Source organism: Papio anubis, chromosome 6, assembly GCF_008728515.1.
Source record: "Papio anubis isolate 15944 chromosome 6, Panubis1.0, whole genome shotgun sequence".
Classification (NCBI taxonomy): Eukaryota; Metazoa; Chordata; class Mammalia; order Primates; family Cercopithecidae; genus Papio; species Papio anubis.
Window position 1 is genome coordinate 33,714,537 of NC_044981.1, and position 19,754 is coordinate 33,734,290.

The 19,754-nt window shown below is 50.6% G+C and overlaps 1 protein-coding gene across 7 annotated transcripts in view; it reads left to right on the forward strand.

Annotated features, from left to right (window-relative positions):
- PPARD (peroxisome proliferator activated receptor delta) overlaps positions 1-19,754 on the forward strand; it is an 86,542-nt gene that overhangs the window by 57,618 nt on the left and 9,170 nt on the right. For 6 of the 7 annotated variants that reach the window (XM_017957820.3, XM_017957821.3, XM_021937166.2 and 3 more), the window contains one exon: positions 10,936-11,166. In XM_017957820.3, the coding sequence (XP_017813309.1) occupies positions 11,037-11,166 (130 nt within the window). In that variant the 5' untranslated portion in view covers positions 10,936-11,036. Of the gene's footprint in view, positions 1-6,733; positions 8,428-10,935; positions 11,167-19,754 lie in introns of those variants that run through there. The other variant, XM_017957822.3, reaches the window with a different exon arrangement.

The window sequence follows — 19,754 nt, forward strand, 5'->3', positions numbered from 1 at the left end:
GTGGCTTATGCCTGTAATTCCAACACTTTGAGATGCCAAGGTGGGAGGATCACTTGTGATCCAGGGGGAGTTCAGTTCAAGACCAGCCTGGCCAACATGGTGAAAACCCATCTGTACTAAAAATACAAAAATTAGTTGGGTGTGGTGGCATGAATCTGTAATCCCAGCTTCTCTGGAGGCTGAGGTAGGAGGATCACTTGAGCCCGGGAGGTGGAGGCTGTAGTGAACCAAGGTCACGCCACTGCACCCCAGCCTAGTGACAGATCAAGACTGTCTCAAAAAAAAAAAAAGTACAATGATATTTTTAAAAAAAATCACCTACCACTCTATTCATACAGGGAAACTTTCTTCTATTCTTTTGTCATTTTCATGGGAATCATGATCTTTATGTAAATTCGTATTGTATTTTTCACTTAAGTTATTAAATATTCTATGAAAACATGAGTTTAATGACTAGGTAATACTCAGTTTCCTGGATGTGCCCTAATATATTTAACCATTCCTCTAATATTGGGCATTGGGCCATTTCTGATTTTTTGTTATTATAAATAACGTTGCAGTGAACAGCTCAGTATGTTTTCCTATGAGGGGAAGTATAGGGTCAATGAACATGAATGCTTTTAGGTGAGACTTGAACTTGAGATCCCTGGGTTCTCCTGGACAGACTGGCCAATCATAGCTTAGCTGTGGGATTTTTCCGTGTCTCCTGTCTCCCTGGGAAGGTTGAGAAGTCACTCAGCCCTACAGATCCCTATTCCTGCCTCCCCGCCGCAATTGCGTGTCCCATTTCTCCTGGGCCAGAGTTTTATTGCCTCTCCTGGGGCCTGCTGGCCACCACTCAGTGGCTGCCCTTCTCCTTACCTCCAGCCTTCGTCCCCTCACCCAGAGCATTCACAAGCCAGCAAGAGCCAGTCTGAGCTTCCCTCAGATTAGGGAGTGTAGTGATCAATGAAATAGCCCTGCCTTCACTCATCTCACTGGGTCAATTAAATGAGGTGTGATGTACCTGAAAGCACTTCAGAAACTTAAGAGTCTCATGCCCTACCAACTGAGCTATCCAGGTACCCTTAAAGGGCTGTCCTAGTCTTAACTGTTTGAAAAGAAATAGGTAGCTGGGCATGGTGGCTCATGCCTGTAATCTCAGCACTTTGGGAGGCCGAGGCAGGCAGATAACGTGAGCCCAGGAGTTCGAGACCAGCCTGGGCAACATGGCAAAACCCTGTCTCCACAAAAAATACAAAAATTAGCTGGGCGTGGTGCTGCACACCTGTGGTTCCAGCTGCTCAGGAGGCTGAAGTGGGAGAATCACCTGATCCCAGGAAATCGAGGCTGCAGTGAGCTGTGATTGTGCCACTGCACTCTAGCCTGGGTGACAGGGAGATCTTGTCAAAAAAAAAGAAAAAAGTTATAAGTGATGGTGTCCACATTGTAACCACAGAGCCCCTAGAGCAGGGCTGTTGACCTATGGTTGGCATCCTGGTCACAAGAGCTCTGTGTCAGATGTGTGAGGGGCTTGGGTATAGTTGTCAAGCCTGGGAATGTGGCTGGTAAATGTCGATTGACCTCATGCCAGGCAGTGCCAGGTGCCACGTCTGCTCCCCAGATACCTGTGTTTGTGTGTGTGTGTCATAGTCGGGAATCACTGAGACCAGGACCTCGGGGAGGCTGGAGCCCCGTTGGGCAGAGCAGGAATGGGCCTTGGAGATGATCTAATTCTGACATTTTACTCAGTGAGGACACAGGTGGGGCAGCCAGAGAGGTAATCAGCTCTGAGTCAGGGGCCCATCCCTCAACTCCTGAGCCTGAGTCTTCCCGGGAACACAACAGGCAGCTGCTTCCCAGACCTTGCAGGGCTCCGGGAGGTGGCCTTCCCCTCCCGCCGACTCCCTTGCCAGGTTTGTTGTAACCATTGCTCCTCCAAGCCTGGCTGAAATCATCTTCAGTCTTATCCTCCACAGCAGCCTGAAAGGTCTTTGTAAAAATGCAGCTCTGTTCCTTCCCATCCTCTTCATAACCCCCTTGGCTCTCTGCTCCTCCTAGAAAAAACACCCACATCCTCAGCTTACCCTTCAAGACCCTGAGTGACCTGTAGCCACAGCCCTTCTCTCTACCCACAGACCTCCTTCCTTGGGTCCTCCTTCCTTGGGCCTTTTCACATCGCTGTTCCCATCACCTTGGAATCCCTCTCAGCCTGCCTGGGCCAAAGGCTATGTAAGGAAGGTCCTCAAGAAAGCCTCTCCTGACCATCCGCACCTGACTCATGTGCTCTGAGTGCCGCACCGTGCTTGGCATTTGTCCTTCATAGCCCTGGTCATTGCCGGCTAATGTAGCCTGGCACATGGTGGTAGGTACTTGACAAATATTTGTTGAATAAGTGAATGAAACCAGCTGGCAGGGACCAGAAGAAGAGCAAAGGGGCAGGGACAGTGTCCACAACCATAGCCCCTGTGGTCTTAGCTGAGAAGGGCTCTGGCTCGGTCCCTGGCATGTCCCTCTGCTGGCCAGCAGAAACACCCTCCCCTGGAAGCCCTCTCCAAGTAGTGTGAGGGGCCTCAGGCCCATTCAGGCTTCGGTAGGAGAGATCTGGGTCTCTTCTGGGACCTGAGCAGGCCTTTCATTTACCTCATTGGCATCTCTCAGCATTTTATTTGTTTTTTAAAATGTCTCCCTCTTCCCCCAACCAACCCCAGATTATGAAGGTACCCCACGCTCACTGTGAAGAAACTGGATAACATAGGAAAATATAATTAAGAAAATAAAAATCACCTACAGCCCCACCCCTCAGAGAAAAGTACCCTTAACATTTGTGGCCGTGTCTTTTCAGTTTTGTTTCTATGCATGTGTACATGCTTTGACATTGCTGAGCTTCTCTTTGTGAAAACCACAGATTTTTCGCAGTCTTCAGCGGCTGCGGTCAGAGGCGGTCAGCATGTCAGTTCTCCCAGTGGAGAGCTGATGCAGGGATCTGGATTCCTCTCTCTCCCTACTGCGGGTGGGTGAGTGGGCACACCCAAGGCCCCCTTCTGTGGCAGCTTTCCCATCCCTGGTGAAGAGCACCCTCCTGTCTCTAGTCTCTTCTCCAGGACATTCTCTGGTCCTGGAGGCTGGTTTTTCCTAGGGGCTGCCTCTTGGGGCAATGGGAAGAATTGTGGAATGCATGGGTGGCCTCCTGGCTGTCTTTTCTCTGGTTCCAGCAGTCTCTGAACAAAACCAGCCCCAGGCCACTCCTGGGGATTGGCCTCAGGTGACTCTCTGGGCTGACTCTGGCCAGCTAGAAGGCCACCCGGGCTTCTCCTGTGTTCTTAAGAGGGTGGGGTGACCTGGATTGGCGAATAGTAAGCAGAGAACACGGCAGAGTTGCTGGCCTAGAAAACCAGGTCACTAGGTCAGCACTTGGATTAATGATTGATAAGAAAGGTTAGGAGAGAATCAGCAGACCCATTCTCCCATGACATCCCTCACTTCTGATCCCAAAAGCACCTGCCATGGAGACGGGGCAACCTCTGTCTTGTATCCAGAGGCTGCCCCTTATTCTGCTGCAGTGTGGGAGGAAGGAGATGACAGCAACAGGGTCACCCACATGTGGGGCAAGATGGGGAGGAAGGTTTAGGCCCTTCTCCCTGAAAAAAGAAGCATGTGCCCAGACTAGGGGGCTCCCTGCCGGTTCTCTCCCCACAATTGATGGTGAGGCAGGGAACTGGGAAGTTCTGTCTGTGGAGGTCCCTTGGATTTCAGCAGGCTAGCACATTTCTAGAGCTAGAATATCACCCTACAATCCCTTAACACAAGCCATGGGTGATAATAATAGCAGCAACCGCTGTGGTCCTTATTTGTAGGACCCTTACTATCTACCTGGCACTGTTAAGTTACTGCATCGTTACTTATTCCACACAGCAGCCTCTCAGGTTAGGTGCTAGCATCCCAGTTTTAGTGTCTTCCCCAAGTCATAGAGTGAGAGGGACGAGCCAGGGTGTGAACCCAGGCCTGACTGAAGCTGGTGGAATTCACTTCTTTGGAGTATTGCATCTCGATGGCAGTAATCTATGAAAACTGATAGAGTGGATGAAAACTGATAGAGTGGCAGGTGCTACAACTCAGAATAGTGTGGCTAAGGCTCATGTTTTTAGTATATTTATTCATTCAGCAAGTGTATGTTGAGGACCCACTAAATGCCAGGTGCTGGGACCCACCTCAGTAAGATACAGGGCATTCTCTGGGAAACTGATAACATGGTGAGGCCAGAGCAGTTCGCAGACACTGCAGTTTGGTGTAGCGATTGCAGATTTGGAGGGCCTGTGTCGGGGTTGTGGTGAGAAGGAATAGAATGGAGCTAGTCTAGGAGAGCTTCCCGGAAGAGGAGGTGCAGACAGGTCTTGAAGGAGAGAAGGTCTTAGCTAGTGGAGGGGACGGTGTTCCAGGCAGATGCCAGTTCAAGCCTCCATGCTCAGGGAGTGATGCGGGATCTTCACTCCCTGAAGGTGGGCAGAGCAGGAGGATAGGCCTGGAGAGGGAGGCAGGGACCAGAGCTTGTGGCTGTTTTCAGCACACAGGGGTCATTTTCTGGCAGTAATGTCCAGAAGGGCTTTGACCAAGGAGTTCTTGACAGAAACAGCTGGGGACTGGCAGCCAGACAGAGGATTCAGAGGTGATGGCTCCCGACTGAGGCTAAGGAGCCCCAGCTGGGCAAGGACATGCCAGCTCCTGATCCAGTCTTACCCAGCACCATATATGAGACACACAGTAGAGTGGCTAAGACTTAAGCCAACCTGCCTTGACTCAAATCCTGCTTCTCTAGTTACTGTGTGACCTTGAGCCAATTACTTTCCCTCTCTGTGCCATAATTTCCACATCAGTTAAATGGGGATAGTAATAGTACCTGCCTTTTAGGGTTGTTGTGAGGATTACATTTGCCAACATACACAGAGCATGGTGTGTAATAAGTTCTTGGAGAAGGGAAGCTGGTACGATTGTGATGGAAGTGGTGATCCAGCTTAGGCTCTAGTACAGTATGAAGGCCCATCAGGCTGTACTATGTGGCAGATAGAGCCCATGGAGGCCCCTGGCACACTGACCGTCCCCACTCATCCCCTGGGTAGGGCAGAAGTGTTCCCACACTGTATAGCCTGCCAGTGGGCATCAGGGAAACACCTGAGTCACCACGAGGAGTACGAGGCACTTGGGGGTTGCCCAGCTGAGCACAGAGGGCTGCCCTGAAAGTGAGCCCCTCCCTACTCCTAGCAGAGACGGGGAAGGGAGACAGCTAGACTTGGTGGGAGGGACTGGGCCCCAGGTGGCTTAGTTGCTCTGGCCGCAGACCAGGTCTCTAGAGCTCTGGGTCATTTGGGTTAAGCTCCTAATTACCACTGCCCATGAAATCCACCTGCCAATGGGCAATGGATGGAGTCGTGCCCCTCCCTGCACCTAAGCTCTCCGAAGGGCTGAGTTTCTTCTTGGAGCCAGACAGTGGTATTGGAATGGGAGCATGGGGGCTGCATGTGCGCTGCAGGCTGTGTGTGTGTGTGTGTGTGTGTGTGTGTGTGTGTGTGTGTGTGTACACGCACACATGCATGTATGTCCGAATTAGAGCAGTCCAGGGATTTGTTTTGCAAGAAGTTCTTTTATTTTTATTTTTTGAGACGGAGTCTTGCTCTGTTGCCAGGCTAGAGTACAGTGGCGCTATTGTGGCTCGCTGCAACCTCCCTCTCCCGAGTTCAAGTGATGCTCTTGCCTCAGCCTCCCAAGTAGCTGGGATTACAGGCACAAGCCACCACACCCAGATAATTTTCGTATTTTTAGTAGAGGTGGAGTTTCGCCATGTTGACCAGGCTAGTCTTGAACTCCTGACCTCAGGTGATCTACCTGCCTCAGCCTCCCAAAGTGCTGGGATTATAGGCGTGAGCCCCCCTGCCCTTCCCCCACACGCCACGCAAGAAATTATTTTGCTAGAGACGACTTTTTGGTGAGGGGCTACATTGCTGCGTTCATGCCCCTTCATTCTGGCTCAGGGCCCTTGTCTTGTCTGAGGGTCTGAAGCTCCAGCCTCTTAAGTGGGACAAAGCTGTGACATGATCAGAGGGCTCTGGCTCTGGCATAGTGCCGGGGGGTGGACAGGGGAGATAGCTAACACTGGGAGCCAGACCAAAAAAAAAAAAAAGCCAAGGTTTTTTGCCAGCATACAAATTAAACCCAGTGCCTGGCTATATTGTGGTTGTTGTTTTGAGACAGAGTCTCCTCTGTCACCCAGGCTGGTGTGCAATGTTGTGATCTCGGCTCACTGCAACCTCCGCCTCCCAGGTTCAAGCGATTCTCATGCCTCAGCTTCCTAAGTAGCTGGGATTACAGGCGTGCACCACCATGCCCGGCTAATTTTTATATTTTCAGTAGAGATGGGGTTTCACCATGTTGGCCAGGCTGGTCTTGAACACCTGACCTCAAGTGATCCGCCCACCTCAGCCTCCCAAAGTGCTGGGATTACAGCCATGAACCACTGCACCCGGACTTTTTTTGTTTTTGAGACAGAGTCTTGATCTGTCCTCAGGCTGGAGTGCAGCAGTGCGATCTTGGCTTACTGAAACCTCTGCCCCCCAGGTTCAAGTAATTCTCATGTCTCAGCCTCCAAGTAGCTGGGATTACAGACGTGCACCACCACATGTATCTAATTTTTATATATTTAGTAGAGACGGGGTTTCCCCATGTTGCCCAGGCTGGTCTCAAACTCCTAGCCTCATGTGATCTGCCTGCCTCGGCCTCCCAAAATGCTGGGATTACAGGCATGAGCCACCATGCCTGGCCCAGGCTGCGCTATCTTTAGTGCCAGGGCTGAAGAAAGGAAGAGGAGAATAGGGTTCATTGCGGGAATAGTGGTGGGTGGGGTGGCAGCTACCTGAGAAAATCTAGTCAGTGGGCCTAGGTTCAGTGGGTCAGGGGAGAGAGCCTGGGGTCAAGGTTGCTCTTGGCTGGGCAAGCTGAGAACAGTGTGTAGGGAGCAACCTTGGCTCAGGGTAGATGGCAGACCTCAGCTGTAGAAGGAGCAGTGAGGCCATATGAAAATGGCAGGCTTCTGGCAAAATGCAGGGATGGGCTGCAGCACAGCAGTTTAGTCTAAATAGGAGCAGCCCAAGGGATGTGTGTAGGTTTTAGAACAGCCAGGCTACAGCTCCCCTCCCTCTTCGCTGGTGTCCTTGAGAGGCCACAGTCAGAAGAGACAATTCCAGGCTAGGGAGAGATGTCAGCATGGGAACCAGAGACCCTGGTCCCAAATTCAAAACTCCAGCCAGAGTCCAGAACTGCATCTGAGCCTAAGAGACAACCTCTTGCACCTTCCAAAACTGAGAACAGTTTTACCGGTTCTGGTGAAAAAAACCCACTACCAGCTCATATGTGGGAGTGGGAGCTGAGGCTCTGCTGAGTAACACGGCCCAGTGCACACAGCCGTCAGGGCCTGGCTGGGCTCCAGTCCCGCTGTGTCCAAAGCTCTGCTGTTTTCTGCTTCATCCTCTAGCATGTTCTCTAAGATGCCCTGTTGGGATCCTCAGGCCTGTCCCTTTTATCATCTGCAAGGGGGGCCTATAAGGCCTTATGGGGGCTGGCGAGGCTTGAGGGGGAGCGTGACGCATACAGGGAGCTCAGTCAGCTCCCTCCCCTCCCTCCAGGATTTGATCCTGACAGGGAGCTCCATCAGGTCCTCCTCAGGGTCACCAGAGGCTCAGAGGCTGTGTTGTTGATTATATATACCAGGCAGTACTGTGGCTTTTCCTCCTCTGATACTGCCTGTTAAGTGGGGACCCCACATCTTCATGTCCCCCTCTTCCTGGTTCTCATCACCACAGCCTGGTGTGCATTTCCCCGTGTCCACTGACACCCACGCCACATGGGTCCAAAAACAGAGTGTGTTCTCATTGCCTCATCCCACTCACCCTGGGCTCTGCCACCACTGCGCCATGGCTCTCAGGAGTCCCACCATCTGACCCTTGTCACCAGTGCTGCTCCTTCTCTTGGGACTCATCCCTTCTGAGGCCTCCCGGGGTCCCTCCCTTCTCACCCTCCCCTGCTTCTTCCATCTCCAGGCTTTCAATCTGGTGGAGCATAAAGAATCGGTGCTTCTGGTACTTGCTATTTGGATAACGGCTATTTTTTTTTTTAAAGCTGACTAATGCCACTGCAGTCACACATTGCTCTCAGTAATTGCCAGGGTCCTTTTTCCAGTATTGTGGCCAACTTCCACCCCAGAACCCCACTCTACTCTTGAGCTAAGTGTCTTTATGTCTCCTATTTTAAATTAGGATTGTGTTCAGTTACATGCAACAGAAATCCGGGAATCAGTGCCGGCAATCAATAAAACAAGTTTGATTTTTTTCACCTAACAAGCAGTCTGGAGGCCAGCATTGCAGGGCGGGTCCAGCAGCTTTGAGAGGCCGCAGTGGCCAGGTGCTTTTGGACTTTTCACCCACCCTCCTACCCTGTCTTCTGCTGCTCCAAAGGCAGCTGCTACACCTCTAGGCATAGTATTCCTGTTTCAGGCAGGAAGATGAAAAGGGCAGAAGTTTGTCTCTTTCTATTAGGAAATAATAGCTTTTTCAATAGCTCCTCCTTTTAGATTTCTGTTCACATATTGCTGATCAGAATTATGCCAATGAACACTGTAGCTGCAAGAGAGCTTGGGGAAACTGAATGTTTAGGTAGGCACTTTGCTGATCCAGAGAAGACTGAGACTTAGAAGGAAGGAGAAGGGAGCTGGGGAGAAATAGGAGTGACTGCCCCAGCTACCACTTGCAGAAAGCCACGGAGTGAGCAGGACAACACCTGTGAACATTTCCTGTGCTCTGGGTCTGGTGCTTTCCAAGTTTAAAACTTTCCAAGTTTTTTCCATCCGGGGACGAGTGGTCAGGGACTGATCCTTGAGGAACTGATGTATATTAAACAAACTTTCAAGTCCCTGCAATGCAGTGTAATGAGTAAAGAGCCCACAGGGGAGAAACTGCCACTAGTGGAGATCATGCCAGTGGGCAGCATTGCTTGGCTCTGGGGGTGGGTGCCAGAGGCCTGCAGGTGCCCAGGGTCCAGGTCTGCCCAATTTTCAAGAGAAGCCAGAAAACCAAATTTTTAAAAAGTTTTTTTTGTTCTAACTCTGTTTTGAAAAAAGTTTGGTGTTACAGAAAAGTTGCAGAGATCGTAGAGTCCCCACATATCCTTTACCCAACTCACATTAAATCTTACATAAAGGAACACTGGTACAATACTATTAGCCAAAGTCAGTGTGCTGTTCAGACCTTACCAGTTTTTCTGCCACTGCCCTCTTTCTGCTTTGGGGATCTGGTCCAAGATCCCACATTCATTTAGTTGTGTCTCTGTGGTCTGCTCCTGTCTGTGAGGCTTCCTCAGTCACAAAGCTAGAGGTTTACATGACCTTTTCCAGGTTTTCCCACTCTACTGTAATAATTTGGAAATTATACGTCGGCATCTTGAGACATCTTTTGAAAAATAAGGGGACTTGAGCTGATTGAATGTTGATCACTCCCTCTCATCTTCCACATTATTAAGTTTGCCTTCTTATTTTATTATAATTCAAATTATTTTTAAGTCAGGCACAGTGGCTCATGCCTGTAATTCCAACACCTTGGTAGGCCAAAGTGAGCAGGTTGCTTGAGCCCAGGAGTTCAAAACCAGCCTGGGCAACATACCAAAACCCCATCTCTAAAAAAAAAAAGAAATTAGCTGGTGTGGTGGTGCACGCCTGTGGTCCCAACTACTTGGGTGGCTGAGGTGGGAGGATCACTTGAGCACAGGAGATAAAGGCTGCAGTGAGCCATGATTGCACCACTGCACTCCAGCCTAGGCGACAGAGTGAGACTGTCTCAAAAAACAACAACAACAACAACAACAAAAACACCAGAAAACAGCTAAGAGTTTTGTATTGTTTTATTTCAGGTTCAGGGTATAGATGCAGGTTTGTTATATGGGTGAACTTGTGTCACAGGGGTTTGTTATACAGATTATTTCATCACCCAGGTACTAAGACTAGTACCCAATAGTTATTTTTTCTGCTCCTCTCCTCCTCCCAGCCTCCACCCTCAAGTAGGCCCCGAGGTTATTGTTAAGTCCAAGCAAGGGAAGGCCTGGTGGAAATGAATGTGTAGCCTTAAGATGTTTTGAGGGGGATGATTTACTACCAGCTGGGAGTTACTGTGCTGTGAAGCTGGTAGTGGTTCTCAAACTTGGCTGCACGTTACAGTCACCAGGACAATTAAAAAATAAGAACCCCAATGTCCAAGCTGCTCCCCAAACCAATCAAAGGAGAATCTCTGGGGTTGGGACCAGGCATCTGTCTTTTTAAAAACTCCCCAGTGACTACAGTGTACAGCCAAGTTGGCAGGTCTAGAGCAGGGCCATGGTTGCAGATCTGTCAACATGAGCCGAGAATAGCAGGACTTTATGTCTTTTTTCCACACCCAACCACTGAAAGGATGGGACTCACCCCTTCAGGAACAGTAGCACAGGAGAGCCGTGATTCTTGGGCCTGAGTGCTGGTAGGGACAGGGTCGGGGATGGGAGGCATGATGCATATATGGATCTCCAGGTGGGCTGGAGAGTTGGGAAAAGCCCCTCAAGTCATTCCAATGTGCTTCCTGAAGACTCAGAACAGGAGGCAACAGAGGAGGCAGGAAAGGGTGGCACAGTGGTGTGTCACCTCTCTGGTTTATGGAGCCTGCTCCGAACCCCACAAACCCACTACGAGAGCCAGGTGGGAAGGGTGATAGGGCAGGTGACTTGTGATACAAGGAACAGAGACCATGGGATAGCACTGCAGGGACTGGGGAGGGAGCAGGAGCAGAAGAACCCCCTCCATGACAGCAGCCCCCAAGCGTGCCCCACTCCCACCATCCTCTTCCTCATCATTGCCTCACCTGACCTCTTCCTGTCTTCTCCTCTGCCAAGGCTGATGGGAACCACCCTGTAGAGGTCCATCTGCGTTCAGACCCAGACGATGCCAGAGCTATGACCGGGCCTGCAGGCGTGGCGCCGAGGGGAGATCAGCCATGGAGCAGCCACAGGAGGAAGCCCCTGAGGTCCGGGAAGAGGAGGAGAAAGAGGAAGTGGCAGAGGCAGAAGGAGCCCCAGAGCTCAATGGGGGACCACAGCATGCACTTCCTTCCAGCAGCTACACAGGTGAGGAGAGGACTGGCAGGGGACACGGGGCAGAGGAGGCACAGCCCAGTGCAGTGGGGATCCTGGCCCACTGTGAACACCATCATGTGGGGCGCAGAGTAGCAGAGTGCTGAAGGACTGGAGCCAGAAGCCTGGGTTCACGCCCAGTGCGGTGGGGATCTGCTCTGCCACTCACCAGCAGTGGGGCCTGGAGCAAGGTGTACCACTTCCTTCTGTAAAACAGGCCAGAGGATGGTAGGTGATGTGGATATGGGCTCTTGTGAGAATTAAATGAGTGGGCATTTGTAACACACGTCATCATCATTATTAGTATTCCCACCACTGTTACCACAAGGAATCTGAGACCAATCTCTACTAACAGCACACTAGAAAGATCAGCTGTACCTGGGATTGTTATCAGTTCCATTGGTCTGCAATAATTATACACATCATCATTGAGCTGCATCGTAATTAGATAAAATTGCTAAGCAGTTACTATGAATAAGTCAACTAATATTATTTTTATGCAGCCAAGCAGTTGTAGCTTCTCCTGTCTCACTTGTTGGTTCCCCTTTATTTATTAGCAGTGTAGACAGTTTTCTCTAGTACCCTGTACTGTTCTGTCATCTTCATCATCATCATGTTATGTTCACCTTCAAAAGCATCCAGAATCCATGCAGCCCCTGGCTTTCCCTTCTGCAGTTCCCCCTGCTTTTTTGTTTTTGTGGTTTTTGAGACAAAATCTCCTTCTGTTGGCCAGACTAGAGTGCAGTGGCACAATCTCAGCTCACTGCAACCTCTGCCTCCTGGGTTCAAGCGATTCTCCTGCCTCAGCCTCCAGAGTAGCTGGGATTACAGGAGTGCACCACCACACCTGGCTATATTTTGTATTTTTTAGTAGAGATGGGGTTTCACCATGTTGGCCTGGGCTCAAGCGATCCACCCGCCTCAGCCTCCCAAAGTGCTGGGATTACAGGCGCGAGCCACCGCGCTTGCCCTGATCCCTCTGCTTCTTGCTTTCTCCCTTCACTTCTATCCTTACCCAAGTGCTGCAGGCCTACACATCCAGCTCATCCTCACTCCTTCCCTCAGAAGGAACTCAGGGTCATAAGGATGTACTGCTGGGAGTAGACACTGTGCACTCGCTGCTGCTTTCAGCTGCAAGAGATCCTAGCCACATGCGGTGACTCAGGCAGAGGAGCAAGCCCACACCACAGGAATGGGCTCTGGACCCCTGTGACTGCATGGGAGCAGGAGGAGGCAGTTGGTGTCTAAGCTAAGGCAGGGTGGAGGCTGTGGAGGTAGCGCAGGCTTCTGTTTGGGTCTGTAGCTAAGATGGGTCTGAATCCTTGAGCCACACGTGCACCTTGAACCTGCAAAGCAAGTCCCAGAATTTTGCAGTTCTTCCTCTTCAGTGTATAGAGTTGGGTGGAGGAAGTATAGAGCCATCATTCAGTCCTTCTAATCTCACCCAGGATCACCTGGGAGTGACCAAAATAGGCTTAATGTGATTCTAGGGCCAAAGTGAAGTCGTCCCCCATTCCCCGAGTAACCAACTTCCTGTCTATTGGCTGGTAACTGGGATGGCTTTGGAGACACAGCCTGTCTCAGAAGAGAGGAATAGCTAACCAGGAGTGATAATTCACTCAGTGCCAGTAGCACATACTGTTCTAAATCTGAAGAAGGTGGGGAGGGTTAGAAAGCAAAGGGAAGACAGTGGGGACTAAGAATGAGTGTGGGATGTCACGAAGATGCAAGGATGAATGCAAGGAGAAGAGACGGCCACAGGGTTTGTGGTTATGCTGCCTGCCATGGCCCACCTCATCCCCACATCTGAGCCCAGGCAGATGGAAGTTCCCTGCAGAGCAGTGTTCTGTCCTGGAGTTTCCTCCACACCCCTTCTTGGGACCAGGGCTGTTTCCCAAATAGCATCACTGTTCCCGTGCAGGCCAGGTGAGGTGCCTGGGAGCAGGGGTAGGGTGAGGCAGGCATGGCAGTGACCTCTCAGGCAGCTTTGTTGTGGGATTTAGGGCACAGCAAGGAAACATCCAGGGCAGAGGTTGCCTCACCAGTCACATGGTACTATGTATAAGGTGGTGGTAATAGATTCTGTTTATCAATAAATGGATACAGTGGAGGTAGAAAGACTTCCTTGTTCAGTCATTGAAACAGGAGAGAGGTTACTTGACATAATCACTACGTGTTAAAGCCATAGTGTATGAAAAGTTCCCCAAAATTCTACAAGGCAAGCAACCTAGCAGGAAAATCAAAACGGGTAACAATGGGACAAATACAAATGGCCTGAAAACCCGACAGGTTTTTCAGTCTAACCAACTCAAAGAAAGCACCTTAAGTTGCGATGCCATTTCACCTGTCAGATGGGTGGGGAGGATTTGGCTCTTCCACCACCAGGGGTGAAAGGGTAGTGTGGGCCAACACCTCTTAGTATGCAATTTTTTTTTTTTTTTTGAGACAGACCTTGACTCTGTCGCTCAGGCTGGAGTGCAGTGGCACACGATCTCGACTCACTGCAACCTCCGCCTCCCAGGTTCAAGTGATTCTGCTGCCTCAGCCTCCCGAGCAGCTGGGATTACAGGTGTGCACCACCATGCCTGGCTAATTTTTGTATTTTTAGTAGAGATGGGATTCCGCTGTGTTGGCCAGGCTAGTCACGAACTCCTGACCTCAGGTGATCCGCCCACCTTGGCCTCCCAAGGCCTCCCAAAGTGTTGGGATTACAGGCGTGAGCCACCAATGCCTGGCCATTTCTTTTACCCTGCATTCCCACTTCTAGGAACGTGTCCTGTGTAAGTACTTGCTCAGCGTGCACAGAGATTTCCACACTAGCTTATTTACTGCAGGACTGCTCATAAGAGCAAAAATAGGAACGTGCCCATCTGTGGGGAACCAGTTCTAGAAACTGTGGTAGAGCCATGTGGTGGAATACTCTGGAGTCATTGAAAAGGATGAGGCTGGTTTGTATATATTAAATAAGTTCCTGACAAGTTGGGGATACCATTGTTCAAAATCCTTATGTTTCATAGAAGGCACCAGAAGAGTCTATACTGAAGGACTCAGGGGCTAACTCTGAGGAGCAGGATGGTGGTTAAGGAGGCTCTGTCACAAGATCCTGCATACCCTTCTGTATTTTTCTCCACAAGTCTGCACTACTTTCATAATTTAAAAGGCAACTGTACTTTTTTAAGGTTAAAATTAACTGTTTAAAAGAGGGGTGAGGGGCCCTGGAGACAGAGCCTTATCATGTGTCCGGAGCAGAAGGGCTTTGAGATCGCAGAGACCAGGGCAGGCATCCCAGGTCTGTCGCTGTGAGCTGCAGCCCTCACCAGTGCCATCACTTCTCCGGGTCTCACTGTCTTCACCTTTACAGGCTGTGTCCTACCCAGCCTGAGGGCCCGCCAGGTGAGAGTCAGTGGCGGTATCTGACACATCACAGGTCTCAGCACCTGCTAGTTCTCTGCCCCACCCCCATGAGTTATTACTTTGGCCTCAGGAGTCCCCTGAGGGACCCATAAGGACAGGGCATGGCTTTGAGCCCTGAAACAGCAGGAAGGCTCCACAGTCACCCCTGACCCCATCCCCCCAGCAGTTCGGCACTGACTCTCACTGCACATACTGAGCTCCACACCTGCCAAGCACCTTCTCCTCACCCTCCCCCCAGTCAGGCAGCACAGACCTTCCCATCAATAAGGAAACTGAGGTTTCCAGAAACCCACTTGCCAGGGTCCCATGGGTATGTAGGAGTAGAGACAGCTAGAGCCAGGGTTCATATCCCATTCCCTTTCTCATCCCTCCTGCTTCAGTGACATCCATCCCAATCACACTTGAGAAAGAAAGAGGAAGATAAAGTTTCCTTCCTCCTGGCCTCAGCACCTCCTCACTTGGCAGGCACTTGGTGGGTGTCAGGCTGGGCCCAGCACTGTGCCCAGGGCTGGCCATACAGCGTTGGACAAGGCTGAGTGCCTGTCCCAGGGAGCGCTCAGTTCAGGCAAACAGGACAACAGAAGTAAAGAGGCTGCTCAGTAACGCAGCCTCAAATCCCTGCAGAATTTGGCCTGACTTCAGAAGCTGCTGGGTACCTGTTTGCCTGTGAGCTCTGCCAGCGAAGTAAATAGACCAATCGGGAGCCTCCTGGCTGTCTTCACAGCCATGACAACGGCATTCTCCCAGCATTGGAGACTGGATATGCAGGAGAGCTCTCAGCCACAAATGATGTGAATAAGGTCAATAGTGTCTATTTGCTGAACTTGTAATCAAAGATGGTGAAACTGATACTTTACTCTCTGGGTGAGAGGGCTAGTGTTTACACTGAATCCAAACGTTTGGATAATGACAAGTACCTCCTCAGCAGTGACTGTGTCCTGTTGTTTATCATAATAATGTTATTGATTAGCAGTCCTGAACCTGCAGATGTGTGTAGTAGTGGAATGCCGAGGTTAAGAGCTCAGCTTCAGGAGTTGCACGGTTCTAGGTTATAATTCTTGCTCTGTCACTGTGTTAGTCAGGGTTCTCCAGAGAAGCAGAACCTGTGTGTGTGTGTGTGTGTGTGTTTTGAAAGAGAGAGATGTGTTTTAATGAATTGTTTCACACAGTTGTGGGGGTGGCAAGTCCAAATTTTGCAAGGCAGGCAGGCTGGAGAGCCGGGGAAGTTGATGTTGCAGTTCAAGTCCAAAGGCAGCCTGGAGGCAGAATCTCCTCTTCCACAGTGGGGCCATGGTAGGCACTCAGTCTTTTTTCTTTCTTTCTTTTTTTTTTTTTTTTTTGAGACAGAGTCTCGCTCTGTCGCCCAGGCTGGAGTGCAGTGGTCGGATCTCAGCTCTCTGCAAGCTCCGCCTCCCGGGTTTACGTCATTCTCCTGCCTCAGCCTCCCGAGTAGCTGGGACTACAGGCGCCCGCCACCTCGCCCGGCTAGTTTTTTTTTGTATTTTTTAGTAGAGACGGGGTTTCACCGTGTTAGCCAGGATGGTCTCGATCTCCTGACCTCGTGATCCGCCTGTCTCGGCCTCCCAAAGTGCTGGGATTACAGGCTTGAGCCACTGTGCCCGGCTGAACTCAGTCTTTTTTCTTAAGGCCTTCAGTTGTTGGATGAGGGTCACTCACATTATGGAGGTAATCTGCTTTACTCAAAGTCTTCTGATTTAAATGTTAGTTACATCTAAAAAATACCTTCCTAGTGGCCGGGCACAGTGGCTTACACCTGTAATCCCTGCACTTTGGGAGGCCGAGGTGGGTGGATCCCCTGAGGTCAGGAGTTCGAGACCAACCTGGCCAACGTGGTGAAACCCTGTCTCTACTAAAAATACCAAAAAAACTAGCTGAGCACCTGTAATCCCAGCTACTCAGGGGGCTGAGGCAGGAGAATCGCTTGAACCCGGGAGGCAGAGATGCAGTGAGCTGAGATCGTGCATTGTACGCCAGCCTGGGGGACAAGAGTGAGACTTCATCTCAAAAAAAAAAAAAAAACCTTCTTAGCAACGTTGTTTGGTCAAACAGCTGGGCACCATGGCCTAATCAAGTTGATAGGTAAGATCAACACAGCTGCTATCAGCAAGTTACTTAAGCTTCTGAGCCTTGGAGCCTCGGCTTCCTTGCCTATAAAGTGGGGGTAAGAAGACCATCTTGAAGGGTTGTTTTGAGGTTTTACGTGAGATTAAATGGGTGTCCAGTGGAGTGCCTTTAGCGGGACACCTGCTTGCCCCCACCTCTACCCGGGACTTCATGGTGTGGGGAAAGTGGTGGAACCTTCAGAACCTGGCCCCTAGTATGGGAAGAATTCTGCCATCACCTTTCTTTGAGCAGAGAGAGAAGCAGCCCCTTCCATGACAGTCACATGCATGGGTGATGGCTCATTCCAAAATCCTGCACCTCTTACTGCCCCTTACCTGGTGTTGCCCCACTCTATCTCATGTTCTAGTTTTCTTGTCTCTTTTCTCTTTTTTTCTATTTTATTATTTTCCTGTAGGCACAAGTGAGTTATAGTAAGTTAAGTTACATCTTACCTTTCCTTGTTTTTCTTGTTTATTTATTTGTTAATTTTTTTGAGACAAGGTCTTATTCTGTCAGCAAAGGCTGGAGTACAGTGGTGCAATCACAGCTCACTGCAACCTCGACCTCCCAGGCTCAAGTCATCTTCCCACATTCAGGCAATCCTCCTGCCTCAGCCTCCCAAGTAGCGGGTCCCACAGGCATGTGCCACCACACCCAGCTAGTTATTTAAATTTTTTATAGAGACGGGGTCTCACTATGTTGCCAGGCTGGTCTCAAACTCCTGGGCTCAAGTGATCCTCCCGCCTCAGCCTCCCAGCATGTTGGGATTATAGGTATGAGCCACTGCACCTGGCCTTTTGTTTTTTTTAAGTAGAGACAGTCATGCTTTGTCACCCAGGCTGGTGTACAGTGGCACTATCACAGCTCTTCTAGGCTCAAGGATCTTCCTGCCTCAGCCTCCTCAGTAGCAGGCACTATAGGCAGGTGCCATGACACCCAACTATTTTTTTTTATTTTTTGTAGAGACGGGGTCTCGCTACGTTGCTCCTGGCCTCAGGTGATCCTCCTGCCTTAGCCTCCCAGAGTATTGGGATTACTGGCGTGAGCTACCACACTCAGCCGTTACCCTTTTTTTTTTTTTTGAGACAGTCTTACTCTGTTGCCAGGCAAGAGTGCAGTGGCACGATCTCAGCTCACTACAGTCTCCACTCCCCCACCCCCAGGTTCAAGTGATGCTCCTGCCTTAGCGTCCCGAGTAGCTGGGATTACAGGCACGAGCCACTGTGCCTGGCTAATTTTTATATTTTTAGTAGAGACAGGGTTTCACCATGTTGGCCAGGATGGTTTCAATCCCTTGACCTCATGATCCACCCGCATCGGCCTCCCAAAGTGCTGGGATTACAGGCGTGAGCCACAACGCCTGGCCCTGCTGTTACTTTCTTACCTCAGCTATTTGAGGGCAGAGTCTAGGTCCTGCCCTGCATATAGAAGGTGCTTATCATGTGTCTTTTGAGTGAACACAGAGGGTGACATTGTCACGTGCAGTGCCAACAGCAACCAAATGACTAGACACCTGCTGACTTTCCATGGCCACAGGGAGGAAGAGAAAGGCACCTGCAGGAGGTGTGAATAATCTAAGGGTATTGGCCACCGTGGACAAGACTCGGTGGTGGAAGTGAGCTCCGAGATCCAAAGGGAACGTGAGTAGAGATATGCAGAGTCTAGCAGAGGAAGCAGACGTGCAGGCCACAAAAACAAAATTACAAGAAATGCCACAACGCAAGCATATGCTCATGGACTGCACAGATTCAAGGAGGAAATGCCAGAAACCCTGCCTGCCCCAGCATCTGCGTGGGCGTCCACAAAGGGTTTCTGTCATGTTCTCTCTTTTTCTTCCAACATCCGGTGCTGTGAGTTTTATTGTCCCTGTTATAATGCCTCCAGGAGTGGCAGGTCCTGCCCAGCCCCGTCAGCCAGTTGGTGCTTCGGTCAGGACACCCAGGCAGCCTGAGGACTGCCAATTGTGCAGAGAGCTATCACGTGCCTGCTGCGTGCCCAGCACCTCACACAGCTCTCAGTGCCAGACCACGCTGGTGCCCTGGTGGACAAAGTTCCTGGCCTTGTGGCCCTTATGTCTAGTGGGTGGCTCCCAACAATGAACACACACAGGATATGTCAGGCGGTGACAAAGGCCTGAGAAGACCAAAGCAGCTTCACCCTCCCAGAGCACAGCTTTTCCCTCCCAGGCCCGAGAGATGGAGGGAGCCCACTCTCCCAGTCTGGGTCAAGAGGAACAGTTACACACCTTGGAATGACTGAAGTTGGGAGCTAAGGTGCCAGGACAAGACAGGCCATTTTAGGAACCAGAGACTTGTGTCACCCCTAAACCTCACCAGCCAGGAGGGGAGCAGCCCACTGGGTCCTCTCTGCCACGGTTGGGTGCTTCTTGTGCTCCCCCTCCTGTGGCCAGGATAGGGGAAGGAGGCTTTCCTGCTGCCACTTCTAGGACCCAAGGGGAAGCTGGGGGAGTGGGGAGACCGTGTGGGGAGGATGGAGTGCACTTTGGTCGGTAGCAGGTGGATAGTTACTCACATGGTGGGGAAATGAAGGTTGCTTGGCGTGTATAGTAGAGAGGTATTACTGCAGGCCTGGAAAACATTAGTCTGGGTTCATCTCCGTGGCTTGGGTCCCGCTGATGTCCCCTTCTACTCAAAATGGCTGATTCTCTGGTTTGGAGGTTTGGCACCTGCTTTTGGGGAGGTTGCTCAGTCATTAGAGAAGAGTGCAGAGGTTGGACGATCATCATGGCAGAAGCAGGACAGCTGGTATGTGAGGCCATGAAACCAGCTCTGGGCTAGGAGTCAGGAAGCTGAGGCTTAGTTCAGGTCCCCTTTCCAAGATGAAGAGATCATTTCCGAGTGTCCAAAGGGCACTGGGAAGAGATTTGTAGCAGTTCTTAGGAAATCATCTGACAGCAGGTGTATCCTGAAGTCATAGCCTTAGCAAACTGCCTTCCCCACCAATACACGCAACACCCTGTGGTTCAAACATCTATACATTTGATAGAAAAACCTGGAGAAATTCAGTGTGTTCTTAATCAATAT